The 20,649-nt window shown below is 36.7% G+C and overlaps 2 protein-coding genes across 9 annotated transcripts in view; one reads left to right on the forward strand and one right to left on the reverse strand.

Moving 5' to 3' along the window:
• Positions 1-4,634: 4,634 nt before the first annotated feature.
• Positions 4,635-17,741, forward strand: TCP11 (t-complex 11). Its single transcript, XM_026680372.2, has 9 exons — positions 4,635-4,788; positions 6,707-6,839; positions 8,079-8,199; positions 11,298-11,518; positions 12,515-12,655; positions 13,005-13,224; positions 14,081-14,265; positions 15,636-15,799; positions 17,424-17,741. The coding sequence occupies exons 1-9, from the start codon at positions 4,650-4,652 to the stop codon at positions 17,651-17,653; spliced, it is 1,554 nt and encodes a 517-aa protein (XP_026536157.2). The 5' UTR covers positions 4,635-4,649; the 3' UTR covers positions 17,654-17,741.
• Positions 17,742-18,047: 306 nt separating this feature from the next.
• ANKS1A (ankyrin repeat and sterile alpha motif domain containing 1A) overlaps positions 18,048-20,649 on the reverse strand; it is a 116,879-nt gene continuing 114,277 nt past the window's right edge. For all 8 annotated transcript variants that reach the window (XM_087959826.1, XM_087959824.1, XM_087959816.1 and 5 more), the window contains one exon: positions 18,048-20,590. In XM_087959826.1, coding sequence (XP_087815952.1) covers positions 20,587-20,590 — 4 coding nt within the window. In that variant the 3' untranslated portion in view covers positions 18,048-20,586. The remainder of the gene's footprint in view (positions 20,591-20,649) is intronic.

The raw sequence follows: 20,649 nt of genomic DNA on the forward strand, positions 1-20,649 counted from the left end.
TATAGTTGAGAAATGTACTATGTCCATGATTATCATCAACTGATCTCATCAGTCATTATACATATACACTTTTCTGGCTTTGTACAAGGAATTCAGCATTCTTGAGAAAGTATGTCATATAGGAAAACAAAAATGAAAGGCAGAATGTTTGAACCATCTGAGAGCTGAGCTGATGGTTATGAGAAGGAACCATAACAACTTTTAGATTGGCACTGATAAGGGGATTCCAAAGGATCTATGTTATTACTGCTTTGTATGTCTCCTCTTCAAATATACAGAAGAATGCAGCTTCTTTAATCTTTAGATAAGGATTGGATAAATGATTCTGTTTAGCTTTGTGAAAGAAAAGAAATGTGGAGTGTTTCTCTAATGTGAGGCTGTGTAGAAAGGAACTCCGCTACTTAGGGAGATTACCATATTATAAATTAGTATTTTTCATTTTCAGATGATACTAAGCTGGCAGGAATAGCCAACGCCCTAGATGACAGGCTCAAGATTCAAATGGCTTTTGACAGATTTGATCACTGGGCCCTATCTCACAAAATGAAATTCAATGTAGATAAAAGTAAAGTTTTACACTTAGGGAAGAAAAAAAAAAAGTACACACATAGATTGGATGAAACTAGGCTTAATAGCAGTAACTGTGAGAGGGATCTTGGAGTCTTAATCGATAACCAATTAAATATGACCCAGTAGTGTGCGGCGGCAGGCAAAAAAGCCAATGAAATCCTAAATTGTATTAACAGAGAGATTGAATCAAGATCAAGTGAGGTACTAATACCACTCCAAAGCCTCAATAAGTCCACACCAAGAATACTGCATCCAGTTTTGATCACCACACTATAAAAAAGAGGTTGAGACTGTTAGGGATATACACCCTAGCAGAACCTGCACGGCAGTCAGGCAGGCAGGCAAATATGTGAGATAAACGTTGTTGTAGCTTACACTCAGTAAAACAGATACAATGTGCTAGTTAAATAGTTTATTCCAGTAATAGTTTTAGCATAGTCAAACAGTCCATATATCATACACTAGTTCAGTCCGTCCGGGGATTATTCAGTTGCAAAGTCCAGTGTCGAAAAAGAGGTCAGTAAACTTACAAATATCAGTCCAGTAATATATTTCTTTGCAGTAGAGATATGAAGAAGTAAAACCTCCTTTCTTCCTTCAGCAACAGCAGAGAACACGCAGTTAACAATCCATCATCATCAGCAAGCAATCCAGTAAGCCAGCAATCAATCCAGTTCTCTTGCTCCCTCTTATGGCGATTTACAGCCGCACCCAAAATTACATGCTTTGCAGTTAAAGTGACACACACTTAAACTCACTATCATAGTCTATATATATTATTTTACCCAAACTATGTTAGGTAACCTATGTTATTCCTAACAGAGACTATAGAAAGAGTGCAGAGAAGAGCAACAAAGATGATTAGGAGGTTAAAACTTATTAAGAATGGTTGCAGAAACTGGGCATGGCTAGTCTAGTGAAGAGAAGGACCAGGGGTGACATGATAGCAGTGTTTCAATATTTGAGTGACTGTCACAGAGAGAAGGAAGTCAACCTATTTTCCAAAACACCTAAAGACCAGCAAGGAATAATGGATGGAAACTGATCTAGGAGAGATTCAATCTAGAAATAAGAATTTTTTTTGACAGTGAGAATAATCAACCAATGGAAGAGCTTGCTTTCAGAAGTTGTGGGTGCTTCATCACTGGAAGATTTCAAGAAGAGACTGGGCAACCATCTGTCAGAAATGGTACAGGGCAGTGGTGGGATTCAGCCAGGTCTCCTGCTTGAGCTAAATGACACGCCCTTCCAAATATCTGATCCTATCCTATCCTTCACCATAAATTTAACAAACAAATTGAGGAAAGGGGGTACAGCAAAATGTATGTGAAACCCAAACTGGATTTTTTTTTACACCTGTGTCGTTACACATTTGTAAAAATGGGAATTAGGTTTTACGCAAACATTATACAAAGGATTATTTTACAGAGAGGTTTAATAGTGTAGAGTCACTTAGATGAAATAGGCAGCATAGAAATAAAAAAAAAACCATTTCCATCCAAATTTCACCAAGCTGAGGTTTATTAAATTGAGAAAATGAGGATAGCCCATTATTTCAGTAGTCATGGTTAAAAGGAGGTTTGGTGTTAAGAGGCAGATAACCCAGTTATGAGAGAGAGATAAAATACCTTATTGTAGAAACAGCTAAATAAGAAGCTGCTGCATAATAATAAACCCTCCCCTAAAGAAAATAGCATTCTTGCATGTCATTTCTTACCATAGATGTGTTAAGGCTGTTTGTGTCATTTCTCTAAACTAGCATTCATGCAAATGGAAATTCATTACAGAGTACTCATGTGGATTACAGGCAATTTAGCACAAGAGAGCATGCAGGTTAAGTACATAAGAAGCATGCAATAGTAGAACACATTTAAAATTATCAGCCTGAATTTATAACAGGTGTGTCCAACCTTGGCAACTTTCAGACTTGTGGACTTCAGCTCCCAGAATTCCCCAGCCAGCATGGGATGAAGAACAAGAACTTAGAGCCAAAGAAGTGATTCTCCAGAAAGAATGGATTTATAAATTACACAGGAGAATGTTTACTCAGCCTAAATGCATTCCTTCAGTTTTCTTGGTCTTACAATGATTAATTAATGATTAAGTTGAATGTAAAAATTTTTAACGCACCTAGGAAGTATTTCTCATGAGTTGTAGTGCCTACTATTGATATCTAATTAACGTCTAGCTAATTTGTTGACTCATTGTGTATTGTTAAAATCCCTATGCATTGTATTTGTATTAATTCTGAAAATCCAACTCAGCTGCTGGTGGCCATACTTAAACATGGTTTTCTTGGCTACTATATGGAAACTGTTTGCTACTATCTTTTTCTGAGATTTTTTCCCCCCAACTTCCCAATTTAACCCTCAGCAATTCCAATGAGAAAATGTTGGGAAATTGTCCTATAACTATTTGCAATACATCTCTGGCAAAATTATTAATATTTACATCATTTGACAAACTCTCTTAGAATTTTCATTCTCCTTCCAGATGAAGTTTGTAATGCATGGAAACATCCAGACATGTTTTTGGCATCTCTGGAAACTTATGGGGAGTCAGTGTTTTCCATTAGTAGTCACTATTTAAACAAGCCATATCTTGGCATTAGATGGCGCCATTGCCTTCCCCATGGATATTCCAATTGCGATTCCCAGGCCGTTCTTGGAGCATCTCACTGGGGGATGAAAGGGGGGGGGGCTCCGAGTACTCTATAATAAAACACTGATTTTTCACAAAATGTGTGTTTCTGTAGAGTAACAAGTAGAGTAGCTATGGCACTGTGATAACGTCCGATAAGTATTTCACCTCACTGAAACTCTCTTTAGGTTCTCTGGAATTATGAGCTGCTTCCCATTTCTGTGGCGTTTGGTTCGGTCCTCCGCGTTGTTCACGAGACATGAATGACCCTTCTTCTATAAAAAGAAAAGGAGGGGCCCTCCCGATAAATTCAAACGCGGGAGGAGAAAATTTATCGACCTCGCCTTCCATCTGAAGATGGAAAACAAACGCTACTGCTGTATTCTTATTGTCGTGAAAAAACCGTTAGCGCGTATCACTTACACTTGATTCTTTCTCAAACGGACGCAAACCTCCCCCCCCCCCCTTAGCGGGCAGGTAGTTGGTTCTATTCCGTTGGAATAGCTTCGGCCCCAACGGCCGTCCTGAAAGCTTTGCTGGCTGTTTAAGGGTCGGCCGAGAAAATCTGGCCGCGCTGCCCCCCTCTCCTCTGATCACCGCCGCCCGCCCCTGCCTCGTCTTTCCCTGCTGTCCCCGGGAAAGGTGAGGGAGAGGGGACACCCCTCTGCCTGTTTGGTTTCTCCTCTTACGGGCGCTCCTCCTGGCTTGCCCAGGCTCTCTTTCGTCTTCGTCGCCTCAGGGCGCCAGGCATTGCCCGAGAGCCTTTTTAAAAATAATAATAATAATAAAAGATTGAGTGTTGATCCTGTTTGGTGCCAAGGGCCACTGGGACACCATGCCAGGTTTCACACTGATGATTCAATATTTGCAGCAGAAGTTCACAATAGTAATTTGCCTGAGAAAAGAATACCAGTAGTCCTTGACTTAACAACCACAATTGAGCCCAAAATTTAGGCCGCTCAGTGAGACAGTTAAGTCAATTTTGTCCCCTTTTTCGGCCTTTCTTTCCACAATTGTTACCTGAATCATCACAATGGTTGACTTAGCATGGTTGTTAAGTCAATCTGGCTTCCCCATTGACTTGGCTTGTCAGAAGGTTGCAAAAAGCGATCACATAACCCCAGGCTATGGCAACCGTCATAAATATGAGTCAGTTGCCAAGCGGCTGAATTTTAATCACATTACCATGCGGATGCTGCAGAAGTTTGGGAAAAAAATGGTCCTTTTTTTCAGTGCTGTTCTTACCTTGAACAGTCACTAAATGAACTGTTGTAAGTTGAAGACTATCTGAATGATGGCCATTTCTTTTCTAAAGAAATCTTTTTCTGCTAATTTCTGTAATCTACCCACAGTACAGAAGAATAATTTTTTCATGGTCTTTAAAAACTGATGTGGTAGTCCATGTCATTTTCAAATCTGTGTCTTCTATTAGAAACAAGATGCCTAATCCTAAAGAGACTACTTCAAATGACTGCAATGACACTCAAACCACAGGTTGTAGTTCCAGAAAACCGAGGGAGCATGAAGAAACCCAGGGTGGAGACATTCCAAAACTCTGTCCACCTAACATCCCATCTTGTATGTATAATTTGAACTGAATGCTAGAAAAATCAAATATTAATATTTACAGCAAAATAGCATGTCCGTCCCGTTCCCCTCCCCCTGAAATTGTTTCAAATTCATAATTAGTGGTACAAATCGTGCTTTAATAAACCTGGATTAGAATGCATAGAATTCCAAGATAAAAACTGGTGCAGCAAAATTCAGGCAATTTAATTTAATAGTTCAATGAAATAAAAGGTCTTGAGAGAGTTTTAATTTTTGTGCAATTTTTCAGAAAGTGGTATGTGTGCAAATTATTTAACTTTCAAACTCCAAGCACATAGCAAAATGATTATTTTTTTTAATATTTTCATTAGGTGAAAAGTTGTAGTAAAAAATAAAACTAGATTTAGAGTTTACCGATTCTGTATTAAAATAATTTCATTTGAAAAAATTTCTTTATATTAAATTTATCTGCCCCAATTCTGGCAATTTTCAGGAAAAGATTGTCCCATTCCCTAGTATCTGTATGTTTGGTTTTGTCCAGATTTGGGTTTTGAATCAATATTTTTGTTTTATCCTTGGATCTCAGATCTTTGGTTCTAGATAAGTACTACCAATTCTGAGTAGTAGCAACATTCATATATAATTTGCTGTTCTTTGGAGAACTTTGTAATGGCTTTCTAGAAGGTTTATGATTGTGATTCAGCAAGAGTGGTCAATGCCTGGAACTCACTAACTGACTCTGTTGTTACATCCTCAAACCCTCAAAACTTTAACCTTAAACTGTCAACCATGGACTCATTCCATTCCTAAGAGGTCTGTAAGGGGATGTGCATAAGCGCACCAGCATGCCTTACTGTCCCTGTCCTACTGTTCCCATTTATCCATTTATTTGTACTCATTTATTAAGTACCGTGTTTGCCGGCGTATAAGATGACTTTTTTGCCCTGAAAACATGCCTCCAATTGGGGGTCGTCTTATACGCCGGGTCATCTTATACGCCAGCAAATAGTAATTGGGAAGCACTGCGGCTGCCGCAGCTGAGGCACTTTGCGCACCGTGGAAACGAATCCCGTGAAGCCGAAGGAGCAGCCAGCCTTCTCCCAGCTCCCAGAAAGCGAGGCTCGCACCGCCCGAGCTCCGCTGAGGTATCCGGCTGGGGCTGTCAGGAGTTGTTACCGCTGGCGCGGCTCGCGCAGCTCAGTCCCGCATTGCCTCGGGAAGGAAAGGCAAAACCAGGAGCCGCTGCTGCCATTGCAAAGCGCCGCGCGGCTCTTCCTTTTGCCTTTCCTTCCCGAGGCAACGCGGGACTGGAGCCGCGAGCTGCGCCAGCGGTAACAACTCCTGACAGCCCCAGCCGGATACCTCAGCGGAGCTCGGGCGGTGCGAGCCTCGTTTCCTTGGGAGCTGGGAGAAGGCTGGCTGCTCCTTTCGGCTTCACGGGATCTGTTTCCACGGTGCACAAAAGTGCCTCAAAAAAAAAAAAAAAGTGCAAAAGTGGAAGGCGTGCGGAAGAGGGGGCGAGTATATAACAAACTATATTTTGAGTGGAAATGTTGGGGGGTCGTCTTATACGCCGGGTCGCCTTATACGCCGGCATATACGGTATATACTTATACCTGTTTATACTTATATACGTTATGTTCATACTTATACTTGTTTTCTCATACATGCTTGCCAAACAAAATAAATATTAGAAATACTTGGAAATTACTAATAACATCCTATATTATTTCTTAAACTGAACTATTTTAATTCATGCTTATATAATTATCATTCCTCAGAGTCTACCACAGAGAAGAAAAAACTTTTATTTGCTTGTTTAGAAGTGGAAAGGTTGAGCAGAGTTTGTATCAAAAAAGATACTTTGCTTAATTATAAATAGTACGTCTTTAAAAACATTCCTGATTGGTGAGCTAAGTAAGCACCATTCTATTTTATTTTTATATAGCCAATTCTCCCCAAATTCATTCTATCTCAGAGCTCATGGAAACAGCCAATGAAGTCTCAAAAATGACAATAGCCCATGAAATTGTTGTCAACCATGACTTCAAACTGCAAGAAGTGAATTTATCACCAAACAGGTAGGTTTTATTTTCTCCATGTTCTCAAAAGTTTTCAGTTAACTTTGCATAAGGCTATATTTTTTAATTGATGATGTGCCATCAAGTTGTTGTCAACTCCTAACAGCCATACAGATAGATTGTCTCCATGCTGATCTTTCTCTTAACTTGGTTTTCAGGTTTTCTAACAGTTCATTCATCACCACTGTAACTGAGTCCTGTAGGTGGTTGACCTCTTCTTTTCTTTCCTTCTACCTTTTCCAGCTTTAGAATATTCCCAATAGAGCTAGGTCTTCATATAGTAGTTGGGGAAGAAATCTGCTATTTGTCATTCTTAGTGAATATGGTCGAATATGATTTTCATTTAGCCTCTTGTCTAGATTACTTTATTGCCAAATAAGCAATTGTTTTTGTTAATGTAATGTTATTAGACTGGGTTTGGCTACTTGAGTTGCATAAACCCAAGACATAGTCAGAACACTTGGTGACTGAAAAATTACATATAGATTTCATAAATAATTTTAATAAAAGATGTAAAGCTATGATTAAGTGGCAGAAGGTTGACATTTACTATAAAGATTCAAAGTGGGAAAATTGAAACTGATGGTTAAATATTAATGTTACAGATTATTTTTGTATTCTGATTATGTGTCGATATATTTCTGTTTTTACTTGCATGATTCAGAGAACTGATTTTTAAAAAAAGCTCTAGATGAATTCTATGGACCATTCTCAGTTACCATGTGTAGCATATTGTTAGCTCTCATCCTACCTTCTCAAGATATAATAACAAACCATTTAAAGGATGTGCAAATTCTACCATTCTGGGAATGGAATATTTGGGAGAGCTCCACCATTTGTTTTCAATCCACACCAATCTGGAATGGTGGTTTGGCATTCCCCTAGGACAGATAATTTTCTTTTTATTATCTTTTAGGACTGATAGTTCTTTGAAACAGCCAGATAGTATTCCCCAGAATACTGTATTCATGGTATCTGGAGGAAAATTTGAACTGGCATTTCCTGTTACATTTCCCAGAATATGTTTTACTTGTACCTACTCTTTACATTTCATAGGATCATTTATTGAAATCTAGTATTTCCTTACAATATTGATTGGACTGAAAAAGAATATTTATCAATAGATGAAAAATTATATGAAACTTGGCCTCTAGACAATATCATAGGTAGAAAAAATATTAACAGCAGCTACTTTTATCTCACTATAGTTTAACAGCAGCTACTTTTATCTCACTACAGTTTAGAAAGCAGAGTGAAAGAAACAGTGCACAAAGCTTTTTGGGATAATCTGAAAGAACAACTTTCCAAAGTACCACCAGACTATTCTCACGCTGTCAAGCTACTTCAAGAAATCAAAGAAGTAAATTATAAAGGGGAATGGGAATTATTCATATCTAACAAATTGATTTTTGTGATAAAAAACTATTACAGGTACAGGTAGTTCTCGACTTAGAACCACTCACTTAGTGACTGAAGTTACTGAAAAAAGTGACTTATTACTACTTTTCAAACTTACGATCATCGCAGCATCTCCATAGTCAAGTGATCAAAATTCAGGTGCTTGGCAACTGGTATGTGTTTATGACAGTTGCAGTACTCCTGGGTCATGTGACCACCATTTCCAATCTTCCCACCCAACTTCTAACAAGCAAAGTCAATGGGGAAAGTCAGATTCATTTAACGACCACATGATTTGCTTAACAACTGTCATAAGTTCTTTAGCAATTGCCTCGGAAAACAATTGTTCATAAATACCATAATAGTAAATAGTAATAAACAGTAGTAAAAATTATTTTATTGATCTATCTCCCCCCCCTCCCCCCCCAAAAAAATCTGTACTTGATAACAATGTACTTTGGAGTCAGAGTAACTTTATCTGAATGAAATGTCAGCATCCAGCAATTGTTCCAGCATCTCTCTCAATCACATTGTTTAGTGACCATGTAGCTTAGCAACCATTTCACTGGAACATTTGTGATTGTTGAACAAGGACTACCTGTAACTTAGCACTTGTATCTTCTCCCCTAAAAGGCTTGAAATTAGTGCTGTCACTTCACCAAAGGCAGCAGCAGAATTATAGGACTTTTCAAAAAGAGTTAACTATGTGAGTGGTGTTTTTTTAATATATTTTTTATACCGGAACATTTTTATGACTGGTCATTTGCCTAAAATAACAATGGAAGTTAATATCAGTCTCTTTCTAGCTGCAAAGCTTTGAGGATATCTTTGTTCCACATTTATTTGGCACTTTATTGAAACCTGCTGGGAAAGTAAAATTAACTTGAAAATAAATTAATTCAAATAGGTTCCTTATTTAAAATATTACTGTATCTAAAACTATTATATGCAAGATGAAAAGTAATGTCTTCAATTCCATAACTTTCACTAATTAAAATATCCCTATCAAAATTAAATAGGAAAATAATTACTGAAATAAAACAATATTTTGTTACAAGATCATTATTCTCCAAATAATCACTATCATTCACTTCATTCTTCTGCCAATGATTGACAAACTTCTTAAAGTTGTCACAAAATAACTTCATACTTTGTCTTTTCAACCAGGCCCTGACAATCTTTTCTGCCTCTTCTTTTGAGTTAAAGAGATGCCCACAAATTTACTCTTTAAATTTTGAGAAAATATGGAAGTCACATGGTACCCTCGTTTGGCTTCATTCCCAGTTAGATGCTGGGGTAGTTGCTGGTCTGGTGGAAGCACCTGGGGCAAGTCCTTGCCATTATCTGGGCACAGTTTGACCTTGCTATTCCTGAGGAAGTGGACAGGATCCTAGAGATTATGAGAGCAAGCAGCTATTTTTAGATCCATGCCCTTCCTGGCTTGTGAAAGCTTCCCGGGAAATGACATACAGGTGGATTTTGGCAGTGATTAATGTGTCTCTGCAGCAGAGGGTAGCATTTTAAGGATGCTATGGTCTGCCCTCTTCTTAATAAGTTATTGCTGGATTCCACCCTCTTGGATAATTTTTATCAGTCTCCAATCTTCCCTTTTGGGGAAGGTTGTTGAGAAGATGGTTGTGCAGCAGCACCAGAGGTTTCTGGATAAAATGGATTATCTAGACCTTTACCAGTCATGATTCAGGCCTGGATATGGAAAGGAAATGGCATTGATCATCCTTCTTTATGATCCCTATTGGAAGCAGGGTAGTGTATCCATTCTTGCTCTACTTGACCTCTTGGCAGCCTTCAGTACCATCAACCATGGTATCTTTCTGGTGCAGTTTAAGGGATTGGGAGTGGGGGGCTTTGTTGTCCTGGTTCACTTTCTTCCTCTGTTGCCACTCTCAGTGATGATAGGAAGCGAGAAGTCCAGGCCTTGTCCACTGCTTTGTGGGGCCCTGCAAGGCATGATATTATCTCCACTTCTGTTTAACATCTACATGAAGCCACTAGTGAGATCATCCATCACTATAGATTGAGATAGCATCATGTATGGTGGATGGGGACAGAGTGAGATCCAACTAATTTCAAAGCTTTTTAGATGGCTTGTGAGTATGAGGCCTACCATTATCATGCAAAAATTCTTCCTTGTGTTTTCGAATCCTGCTGAATTGTTGTTTCAAATTTTTGAGTGTTGCAGTAGAGCATTCTGAGCTGGTAGTTCAAAGAAATAGATACGAGTTTACCTCAAACACACACAACACACACACACACACACACACACACACGGTAGCCATGAAATTTCCTGCTGAAGCCTGTGTTTTGATTCTTTTTCTTTAGCTGAATTTTTGCAATATTCCCTGGACTGATCCTTTGTTTCTTGGTGAGCCCATGTTTCATCAGCTGAACAATGCTGTGAAATTCTGCACCTTCATTCTCATAGTGTGACAACCTTTGCTGGCAAATTTCAACTCAAAGCTTTTATCTTTGCAGTCAACAAAATTCAAGGATGAAATGAGGAACATCAAAATTTGATCGTGTTATTCTTATATACCAAGCTTGATAGAAGTTTGATTTGCTGACTGTCTTTAGTTAGGTCATCAACCTTTCTTACGTGAAAATTGTTGCTGTAATATGTTGTCCACTTCATTCTTGATCACATAAATAAGTCTTCCTGATTCACATCTTTACAATTTTTGGCCCTGCTCTCAACTACACATACCAGCAAATAACCTGCACTTGGTGATAAATTTCAATTGTAAAGACTCCTTCAGCTATCTAAAATGCAATCTGATCAGTCAGTATTCATTGTAGGGTCCCTTTTCACAAAAATAGCAACACAACCTTTTCTCATGGCAATTTTCTGCCAACTAAAATGAAGCAGCTAAATCAATATACCAATACTGCCATCTGTTGGTGATTTACAATCTTAGAGGCATGGTACCATTCATTCAACCATCATATTTCTTTTATAGTAATATATGTTATTGAGTTTGAATAGTTAAATCAATTTGAACATTCACTTTTACAAATGTTCATTCCTTCATTCTGGTTTTATAGACTCTGCTGGCTTTGCTTCTGCCACGACAAACACGTTTAAAAAGTCAGATTGAAGAAGCACTAGACATCGAATTGATAAAGCAAGAAGCTGAGCATGGAGCTTTGAATATTCCCAGCCTCACTACATATATCTTAGGCACCATGGCAATGCTCTGTGCACCTATCAGAGATGAAGAAATTCAAAGTCTGCGAATCATGTCAGACCCAGTTCATTTGCTCAGGTGGGTTTGAGTTTTGAGGAAATACAATCCTGTATGAATCATACATTATTTATTAAAATTATACTGTAGAATGTAGGATGCAAAACCTTGTTATTGTAGTGCAACATTTTCCTATGACTTTAATTTTATAAAGAACTTGCAGTTCACCATTTTTCATCTCTAGGGGTAAGAAAAGACGCACAGAAATACCTGTTTGTTCAATTTAGACTTTTTGCAAAGTCTGAAAGTAAAACAAACATCAAGCTTCAGTCTGTTATTGTTATTCCTAAAGCAAAGCATTGATATGGATTAGGAACTAAATGATAGTGCTATATGCTACAATAGCTGGGGGCCTAGGCTCCTGAATTTTTTATTTCTTACGTTGGCATAGCTCTGAAAAAAGAAACAATTTGTTCCCAACTTTAGCTACTGAAACAAATATACCTGTGTTGGATATAGGATTCACGTGGGCTGCTTTAAATTTATTTAAATTTATTAGCTGCTCAACTCCAATCAAAGGTAGGGAATTTGGTTCTAGTCAAGGGTCTAAATTTGGAGCCAGATTCACATTTACATTTCACCAGGAGGATTGGGTGATATGCAGTGAGGCTTAAAAGAGTAATTTAAGGCTTATTCCCAACATTATCCATACAACAGACAAAAAGAAAATTTGCTTGTCTGATAAAAGGAAAATACATGAACCAGCAGGATGGAACATCATTTTCTATTCCTAGCCCAATGACAGAAGAAAAGCATTTTAGCATTTCTTTCCCCTTGGGAAAGAAACAGAAGTTATTTTTGGATATGAATGCCAGATGAATTAATTGGCTTCATTACAGAGAACCTCCATCTGTGATATAAACTTATAGAATTTAGGATACAATTTATAATCTAATAATCTATAATTTAGAATTGAAGATTGATTCCTTATTGCTAGGATTATCTATATTGATTTAAAATTAGCCTTATTGACTTAATTACAATGCAAAATGGTTTTGTTCTTGTTATTTATGACAGAGAGATCTTCCGAGTTCTGAACCTAATGAAAATGGATATGGTCAACTTTACCATACAAAGCCTTCGACCCCATCTCTTGGAGCACTCTGTGCAATATGAAAGGAAAAAATTTCAGGAACTCCTGAACAAACTACCAGGCAGGTATCAAAGAGAGAGCAATGCACATTTGCTAGATCATTTTTGTAAACTAATAACACAGAGCCAAACCCTATAGGCCCTTGTCAACATTTACTCACAGATAAATACAAGTATATTAACATTTTAAGAAATACATAACATAATATTTAGAGTCCTATCTTCTATTACATCCTCTTGTCAAATTACATTAGGCTACCGGGGTTTTGTATATTTCTTGCTCCTGTCAGTTGGGTAAACTCCATTAGTTCTGAAGATATTAAAAAATCAGCATCTATCCAAAACATAAGGAAAGAGAAATTACTGGAAAAAACCAGCCCTGTTTCTTTTCCAAATTTTCCATCACTGCAGACAGCTTAACTTATACAACTGACTGGTTACGCAAGGCAATAACCAAAGCATCAAATTCTGATTTGCTTCCTTCTTCATCCACCTCTGGAACTAATGGACCACCTGTTTCCACTTGTCCCATGTCTGCTGGAAAAGTCTCATTTATTCATAGTCCTACTGCTGTGTTAAATCAAGCGTATATGGATTTGCTGGACTGGGAGCCTGGAACAGAACACTATCCTGAGGTAAGTGGTGTTAAAAGAATTGTTTCTTAAAACCAGGAAAGATTAAAAAAAATAGTTAAGGAAGCATAATCTTAATTCAGCAAAGTACAACTCTAATCTTAATGTGCCAGAAATGTCCACACAACAGCTAAATGGTTGAGGGAAGTTCACAGATGCACTGGTATCCAGGAATTTCAGCATGATGGTCCAATGAAGAGCACTGGATAAGAATATATAGGAAGGGAAAGAACAACCAGGTATGGTGGAAACATACTATAGACAGTCAACCCTGACAAAAGATCTAAATATTGTCTTCTGGACCAAGATTATAAAACTTTCAGGAGAGGTGCAATCATAATGGACACAATCATAATGGAAAACTAGAACTATATGGATATCTATTGGGGAAAAACTTAGCCAATGTCCAAATTTTCAAAATTCTTCAGTTGTCTTTCATTTTCCATAGGGTATTGGCTCTCCTAGATCTGATCCTAACCAATAGGGAAGAATTAGCTTTAAAAACTTTTAATTATTAAAAAAATGTTTTTAAAAGAGCAAAAACAATCCTAGGCTCCATAAATAGAAATATAGCATCAACACAAGAAAACAAAATTGTTCCCTATAAATTCTCAATTAGTTAAACCACATGTAGCTAGAATACACTACATCCAGTTCTGGGGCCTGCATTTTTTTGAAGGCTCAAAGCACAGCAACCAATATGAATTATTTGCTGAAAAGTGTTTAAACATGCTAGAAGTTCATCTGTCAAGGGATGCTGAAAATTGGACTCCTGCCCTGAACAGGGGCTTGGATTCAATGATCAAGATTGCTTCCAGCCCCTGCTTTTTGTGATATCATGTGTATTCTTTCTTTGTAGACTATGTTGATGGACAAAGCACGTTTGCATGCTCTACAAGGAGAAGTGAATCGGCTAGTCATTATTGCTTCAGTCTTATTAGTGAGCAGCAACATATGTGGAAATGAGTTATTCAGTTCACCAGGAGGTAGCAATAGGCTGAAAAGAGTAATAAAAGCTCTTCTGGAAGGTCTCCCTGATATAAGGCAAGCTATTTTAATATTTGCTAAAGACAGGAACATTTCCTACCCCACTCTTTTGCAGGTTATAATGATCTGAAATCTGATGATATTCTATGGAGAAGGATAGGTGAGGCTGGTTAACAAGGCAATCAATATATAAGAATAGAATTGATCAACATCCACTCCACACTATGGATTCAATATGGTACTAAATCAAAGCTTGCTGAACAAACCATAATGGTCTGGTATACAATGCTAAGCTCAAAAAACTAGCTTACACTAGGAAGACAATTATCTACTGTTTTCTTTCTTGCCTACCTAAATCTTGTCCGCTAACAGGACAAGGATAAGTTAACAGGAAAGATATAAGTGTATAATTTTAACATTGTATTCTGCAATTATTTGAGAACCATGGATATTCTACAATTTTTTGGATTGGGGTAAATTCACATTTATTTCTCTAATCAATCACCTTTATAAAGATTGCTGCATTCTTGGTGCTAAAATGATTTCCCCCCACTATTGGGTTGATAGAAACAGCCACAAGCAAGCACACAAATTAAACCAAAACTCACTATATAACTAAAAAAAGATAAGTGTTATTCCTGACCACTTATGTTATGCTCTGTACTTTATTGTAACTTTCTCTCTAATTAATCACCGCTATAATTGAGGTTTACTGTACAATGTTCATCAATTCAGAATAATAAAATGTTCTCTGCATATGAAATCTAGGATACACAGTATGGTAATGTATAATGCCAATTTATATATTAAAGACTTTCTGTAAAAATATGTTAATAATATATATAAAAGTAAACAAGTATAGGGCAGATGAAATTCTGGAAGGGAAGGCTATGCTAAAGTGTACACATTCCTGTTAAAAAGCAGAAACATTTTCAGGACTCTGTCCCTCCTGGCTGGCAAAAGGTGGAACTCTAGCAGGTTCTTTGGGGAGGAATGCATCAGATGGTCAAATGTGGCAGGCAGCAGCAATCCCATAAGTACTTTGGTACAATGTTTCAGTCTTTAGGGAGTAATGAAGATGTATCTTAATTTGCATTCATTGGATGAGCAACAATTTGAATTTTGGAACTATGCATTAAGAAAATTATATACATAAATATATTAATTCTAATTAATTGTTGCCCAATCTTGTTCCATGTTCTGTCAGAAATTTAGTTTGAGAAAGTATATCAAACTGATTTCATTATCGTACATTAAGAATCTTTCTCTTCATTGAAGTTTCAATTGACATAGTTAAAATGCTTATTATTATTTATTATTATTATTATTATTATTATTATTATTATTATTATTATTATTATTATTATTATTATTATTATTATTATTATTATTATTATTATTATTATTATTATTATTTATTGTATTAGATCAGAAAATGCCTTAATGGATATCAGCAATCAAATATGCATGGAAGTAGATGCCATATTTAATCAGTTGGGTTACCCTGCACTCAGTACTGATAAGGCTACTTCACTCAAAGGCCAGCTTAGGAACCTTGGAGATAAAAACAATGCTGTACGGGTTCTAATTGGTAAGTTATTCAAGTTTGCTTTGATGCAAGTCTATTTGGGCATAAAAAATGATGAATTTCAATTCCAAACTCTGAATCATGAATACCATTCACAAAACATAGGTTCAATATATAGAATGTTTAGTATAAAAGAAAGTTTCTAGAATACTCAAAACACTTTGAAAACATTTTTGCATTTATTTCTCCAAGAAGCAGCAGTTTAAATGCCAGTTTTAATACAAATTCCCAGAGAAGAGTAAGTATTTAATACTGTCAATATTAGAAATTATGCCCCTGCTTGGATGGGTTAATTGAAGTACTTTTAACTCTGATTTAAATATTGTTAAATTGAAGCAATGTTTTAGTAAATTAGTAAAAAATCTCAGTAAGATAGCAGAATATGTGTCCATTATACAGCCCCTGGCAACAAGATAAATTTACCTTTTATTTCTAATGGAGTCCTTACATTTCTGTTTTGCTTAGTGTTAATCAAATGTACTGCTTGGGATATAGAATATGTCTAAAAAAATCTTAAGTTATCAAATGCACAAGCTGTCAGCAGATGAATTTAAATACTTTGAGTGTTAAAATATAATTAAAAAAAACATTTTAATTATTTTGCTACTAGTGTACTGTACAATCTTGGCTCTTTAAAAAATTGATATTATCCTGAATTTTTCTTTATAACTTTGCAGTTAATAATCAGTGAGGGCCCCAAATGGTGCAGCTATAATTATAGCACTCTAGTCCAGGGGTCGCCAACCTTTTGGACCTCAAGGACCACCAAACTCATAATTTTTGATCCCAGGGACCATTAACTGGTTCTGTGGGCGTGGCCTAATTTGTGGGTGTGGCTTGGTGGTCATGTGACTGGCTAGGCATGGCTTGTATGTAAATATTATAAATATTTATATAAATATTGATTTTTTTTAATAAAAAAGATCAACTTTTACCCAAAATCAAGCAAAGCAGGCAGATTGAGTCGCTCACAGAATCAGATTCATTCAGAGATCTATCTATCTGCCATTGGCTAGCTCAGTCTGTCACAAGCAAACTCATAAAATTAACTCATAACACACCATGCATGTAAACATTGAATTTTTTATAAAAAGAGCAACTTTTACCCAAAATCAGGCAAAGCAGGCAGATTCAGTTGCTCACAGAATCATTCAGTGATCTATCTGCCATCGGTTAGCTCAGTCTCTCAAATTTGCTTGCCGTGAGTCTGCACTGAATTTGCTTGCAAGCAAACCTTCAGTTCCCTAAAGGTGGTTTGGCAGAGCCGAAGATCTAAACTTTCTAAAGACTAGCTAGAAAGCAAGAAATCCAACCATTTCCTGCTTCCTAGCTAATCTAAATCTCCTGGCACAGCAGAACAGATGATGATCGAAAAAAGGAAAAATAGCAATTTTAGCAGGCAAGTTTGCCCGGTAAGGAGTGAGTGGGTGGGGAGCGTTCCTGCGGGCCATGTGGGCAGTGCAGCCTTGTGTTTCTGCACAGCCTGGAATAATTGCTTTGGGGGGTGCTCTGGGGGTGAGATTTCTCTGCGGCCCACCAAAATTTTCTCAAGGCCCACCAGTGGGCCGCGGCCCACCGGTTGGCGACCGCTGCTCTAGTCTATTTCCAAATATCTTAATTTCCACAGAGCAACGGATCCAGACTTTTCTTAGACACTGTTTGTATCCTGGTGGCCAAAATGCTAAGAATCTACTGCAAGGCCTTAATCCGATTCAGGAAGAAGTACTGGAAATTGGTCAGAGGTTTGGTAGTTTGATTCATCACAACAGACAGGTATTTGGTCCATACTACTCAGAAATACTGAAGAAATTGCTGCTTCCAGAGGGAAAGTCTGAAACAGGGAAAGTTTCTTCTTAACAACCTAACGAGGCAGATCATGGATGGCAAGGAGAGGGGAGATTCAAACTGACAATTGTTCAGACAGTACTTTGGTGCAAAATCCAATGTGATCAACGAAGCAGCTGTCCTGCTCTTTGCTGCTGTATTCCAAACTGGGTCACTGAAGTCGCAAGGTACAGCTAATAATACCAAACTGACAATGCCAAGTTTGCTGCAGTAAACCTTTAAACAGCTCAAAATGTTGTCCTGTGATTTTCAACTAGCTGGTACATGTTACTTCAATTGGGAAAAGTAACTTTAATATCTCATGCCTATGATTAGAATTTGTTTTAATATTTTCAACAAAACATCAGTTAATATAGAACAGTAGTTTTAAAATACTCGGTACAGACTAATATACCACAACAACCCATACAGAGATGTCTAATTTTATTAATTTACTCAGTTCTAACTCATACAGTTATGAAAAACAAACAACAAAACGACTGCTGGAAGCTCAGAAATATTTACAGTCTCGCCTTGTTGTAGTGAGGTCAGTCTATGTTGTTGCACAGATTGGTTATGTTTGGTACCACAAAAAAAAAAAAAAAAAAAAGAGGGAGAGAGAGAATAACTTTTATATACAGAAAATAAAAAGGAAATAGTTCAAGTATCAAAATACAAAGACAGATTAAATAACATTTTATTACAAATCAGTCCCACTGCCATACATCACAATTAGCATAAAAGTGTTGATATTCAAACTGCCTATTATGAAGAATCTGCCTGCCTTCTTCAGAAGCAAGCATAGCAGAAAATCCTGCCGATAGACATTCATACTGATCATGCAAACAGAGGCAGTGAAGGAGTGAAATATCACCCAGCATTTTTATTTTCACAGGCAAAGAAGGTATTGAAAAAGTGAGGTATCATTAGATACCTGTCTGCAAGAACAGCACAGCTCACCACTTGAAGCTGCTTTAGAATTTTTTCCCAAAGAAGGCTGGGCAGATTGTCATGTACCTCAAATTCAGGATTTCTCTCACAAGCTAAGAAAGTCTAAAGGCCAGTTTCTGTGAGCTGATACTAGTGTGTAAAAATATAAAACAAAAAATAAAAAAATCCTACAGGAGTTTTGATTTTCATAAACTGATTTTCCATTCAAAGGATAAGCAGTAGCTCATCCATCATAGCATTTATAAAGTGATCTCATCTTGGACTCAAATGAAGTAAAAATAAGCCTATAATTTTAGGTTATCCATTTTGAAAAGGCGTTCTAGCAAAAGCAGCATAGGGAGATGTTATTTCAAGCACAAATGAATGCTTACAATAAGTGTAACATTTTAAATGGACCAATAAACAGATTAAGTGCCAGCAATAGATGGTATTCTTCTCTGGGTGCTACAAAACCTCACAGAGAGACAAAAATCTCAAATGCTTTGGAGTCTAGAAACAGCAAAAATCGCTAGGAAAACTCAAGTCCAAAATGGCTTGAATTGCCTTCTTAAAAGGAATGCTTAATCAGGAGATGCACCCATGGATATTGCTATGTCCATGTAAACTCAGAAAGGAAGCACCAAATTACTGGAAGAAGCAAGTTGGAAGCTTTCATCATCTTTGTCAATATGTTCTAAGGCTAATTATCCTATCCTCCTTAGCAAAAATGCAATTTGCATTCTTTAAGAACAGACTTACTGGTACAGTAATATTTATACCAACACCAGCATATCATTTACATATGCATATAAAGGAATGTTGTGTTTCAAGAAATTCATCTGAATTATTCCCAAATCCAACTATTTGGGATAAGGATACTTTTTCCTCCTATTTTTTTTACCAAATAAAGTAAGACTAAATTACATCTTAATGATACAAACAAAAATTGAAGAAAATCATTAATACAATGACAGGGTATATCAAACTATCATACCCACCAAAGCATTATTTGCACTTCCTCATCTTTTTCTTGGATAAGATAGAGATACTTATTTATCACAGTCAGAACTGAAGCCAGTGTTCAAGATTGTGAATGCTTAAGATACTCATTTAGCTTCCATCTGAAGCAGTCATTGTTGAATTAAGTGGAATTAAGGAAATAAATTGTTTTAGCATAATGCCCATGATCTCCACTTTTTTATACTGTGTAATGTTATATAAGATACTTAAATTATGAACTTAAATGAGCATTCTTAAATTATCAACTAGTATAAAAAGTGCTAATCAGTGAATAATCTAAAAAATCTCAAACCACAGAGTACAATCAAATCACATTTTAAAAAATAGATTACTTGATTGAGATGCAAGAAATCACAGTCCAGTTATAAATTGTGTGGAGAGAAAAATACTTTCACAAAACAGCTGTATTGCAGTGATAAGTAGGCTTACTTATACCAGGCTTCTAGTTAGTTCAAGAACTGTCAAGAATTTAAATTTCTCTGATTCTTTTAAGTTAGATACTCTTTTAAATTATTACTGTAACTATTAAGAATGAACAATTATCAGCCTAGGTGCTACTACCTCAAAATTAATTTAATATTGTATCAAGTTGGGAATTCACCTATTACTATTCCAAGCCAAGTATGACATATATGATTTAATATTCAGATATTGTAAGCTATATAATAAGACAGGCATATTCATGTTTTGTTTTAGCAATTACTGTTGTTCACTTCCATCAATGCTATGCTGAAATTGAGGATTTTACAATATAAAGGAAACAAAAACATTTCAAACTAAAATTCATGGCATCAGTCTTTTAACTGCAGAAATTTCAGTTCTTTTGCTAAAAATGCATATTGCTTTTATCAGCTTGTGGCTTGGAACTCTTTTCACTCAACTCTGGAAGTCCTTAATGAGCAGCCAAGGACACAACCCAGAGCCAGGTGTTGATCTTCGTACCTCCAGGATTTCACTGCTTCTTAGAGCTCTGCTCATTTACTATATTTCCATGGAGAAACGTGGATGTCTGTAGTTCAGCTTGGCAGAAGGCAAACAAAATGGGGACAATATTAATGAAAAGAAAGCTAGGGATTGAA

This window comes from Notechis scutatus, chromosome 3 (assembly GCF_049901735.1).
Source record: "Notechis scutatus isolate UNSWTSFEM ecotype Mainland chromosome 3, rNotScu1.2, whole genome shotgun sequence".
In the NCBI taxonomy this organism is placed as follows: domain Eukaryota; kingdom Metazoa; phylum Chordata; class Lepidosauria; order Squamata; family Elapidae; genus Notechis; species Notechis scutatus.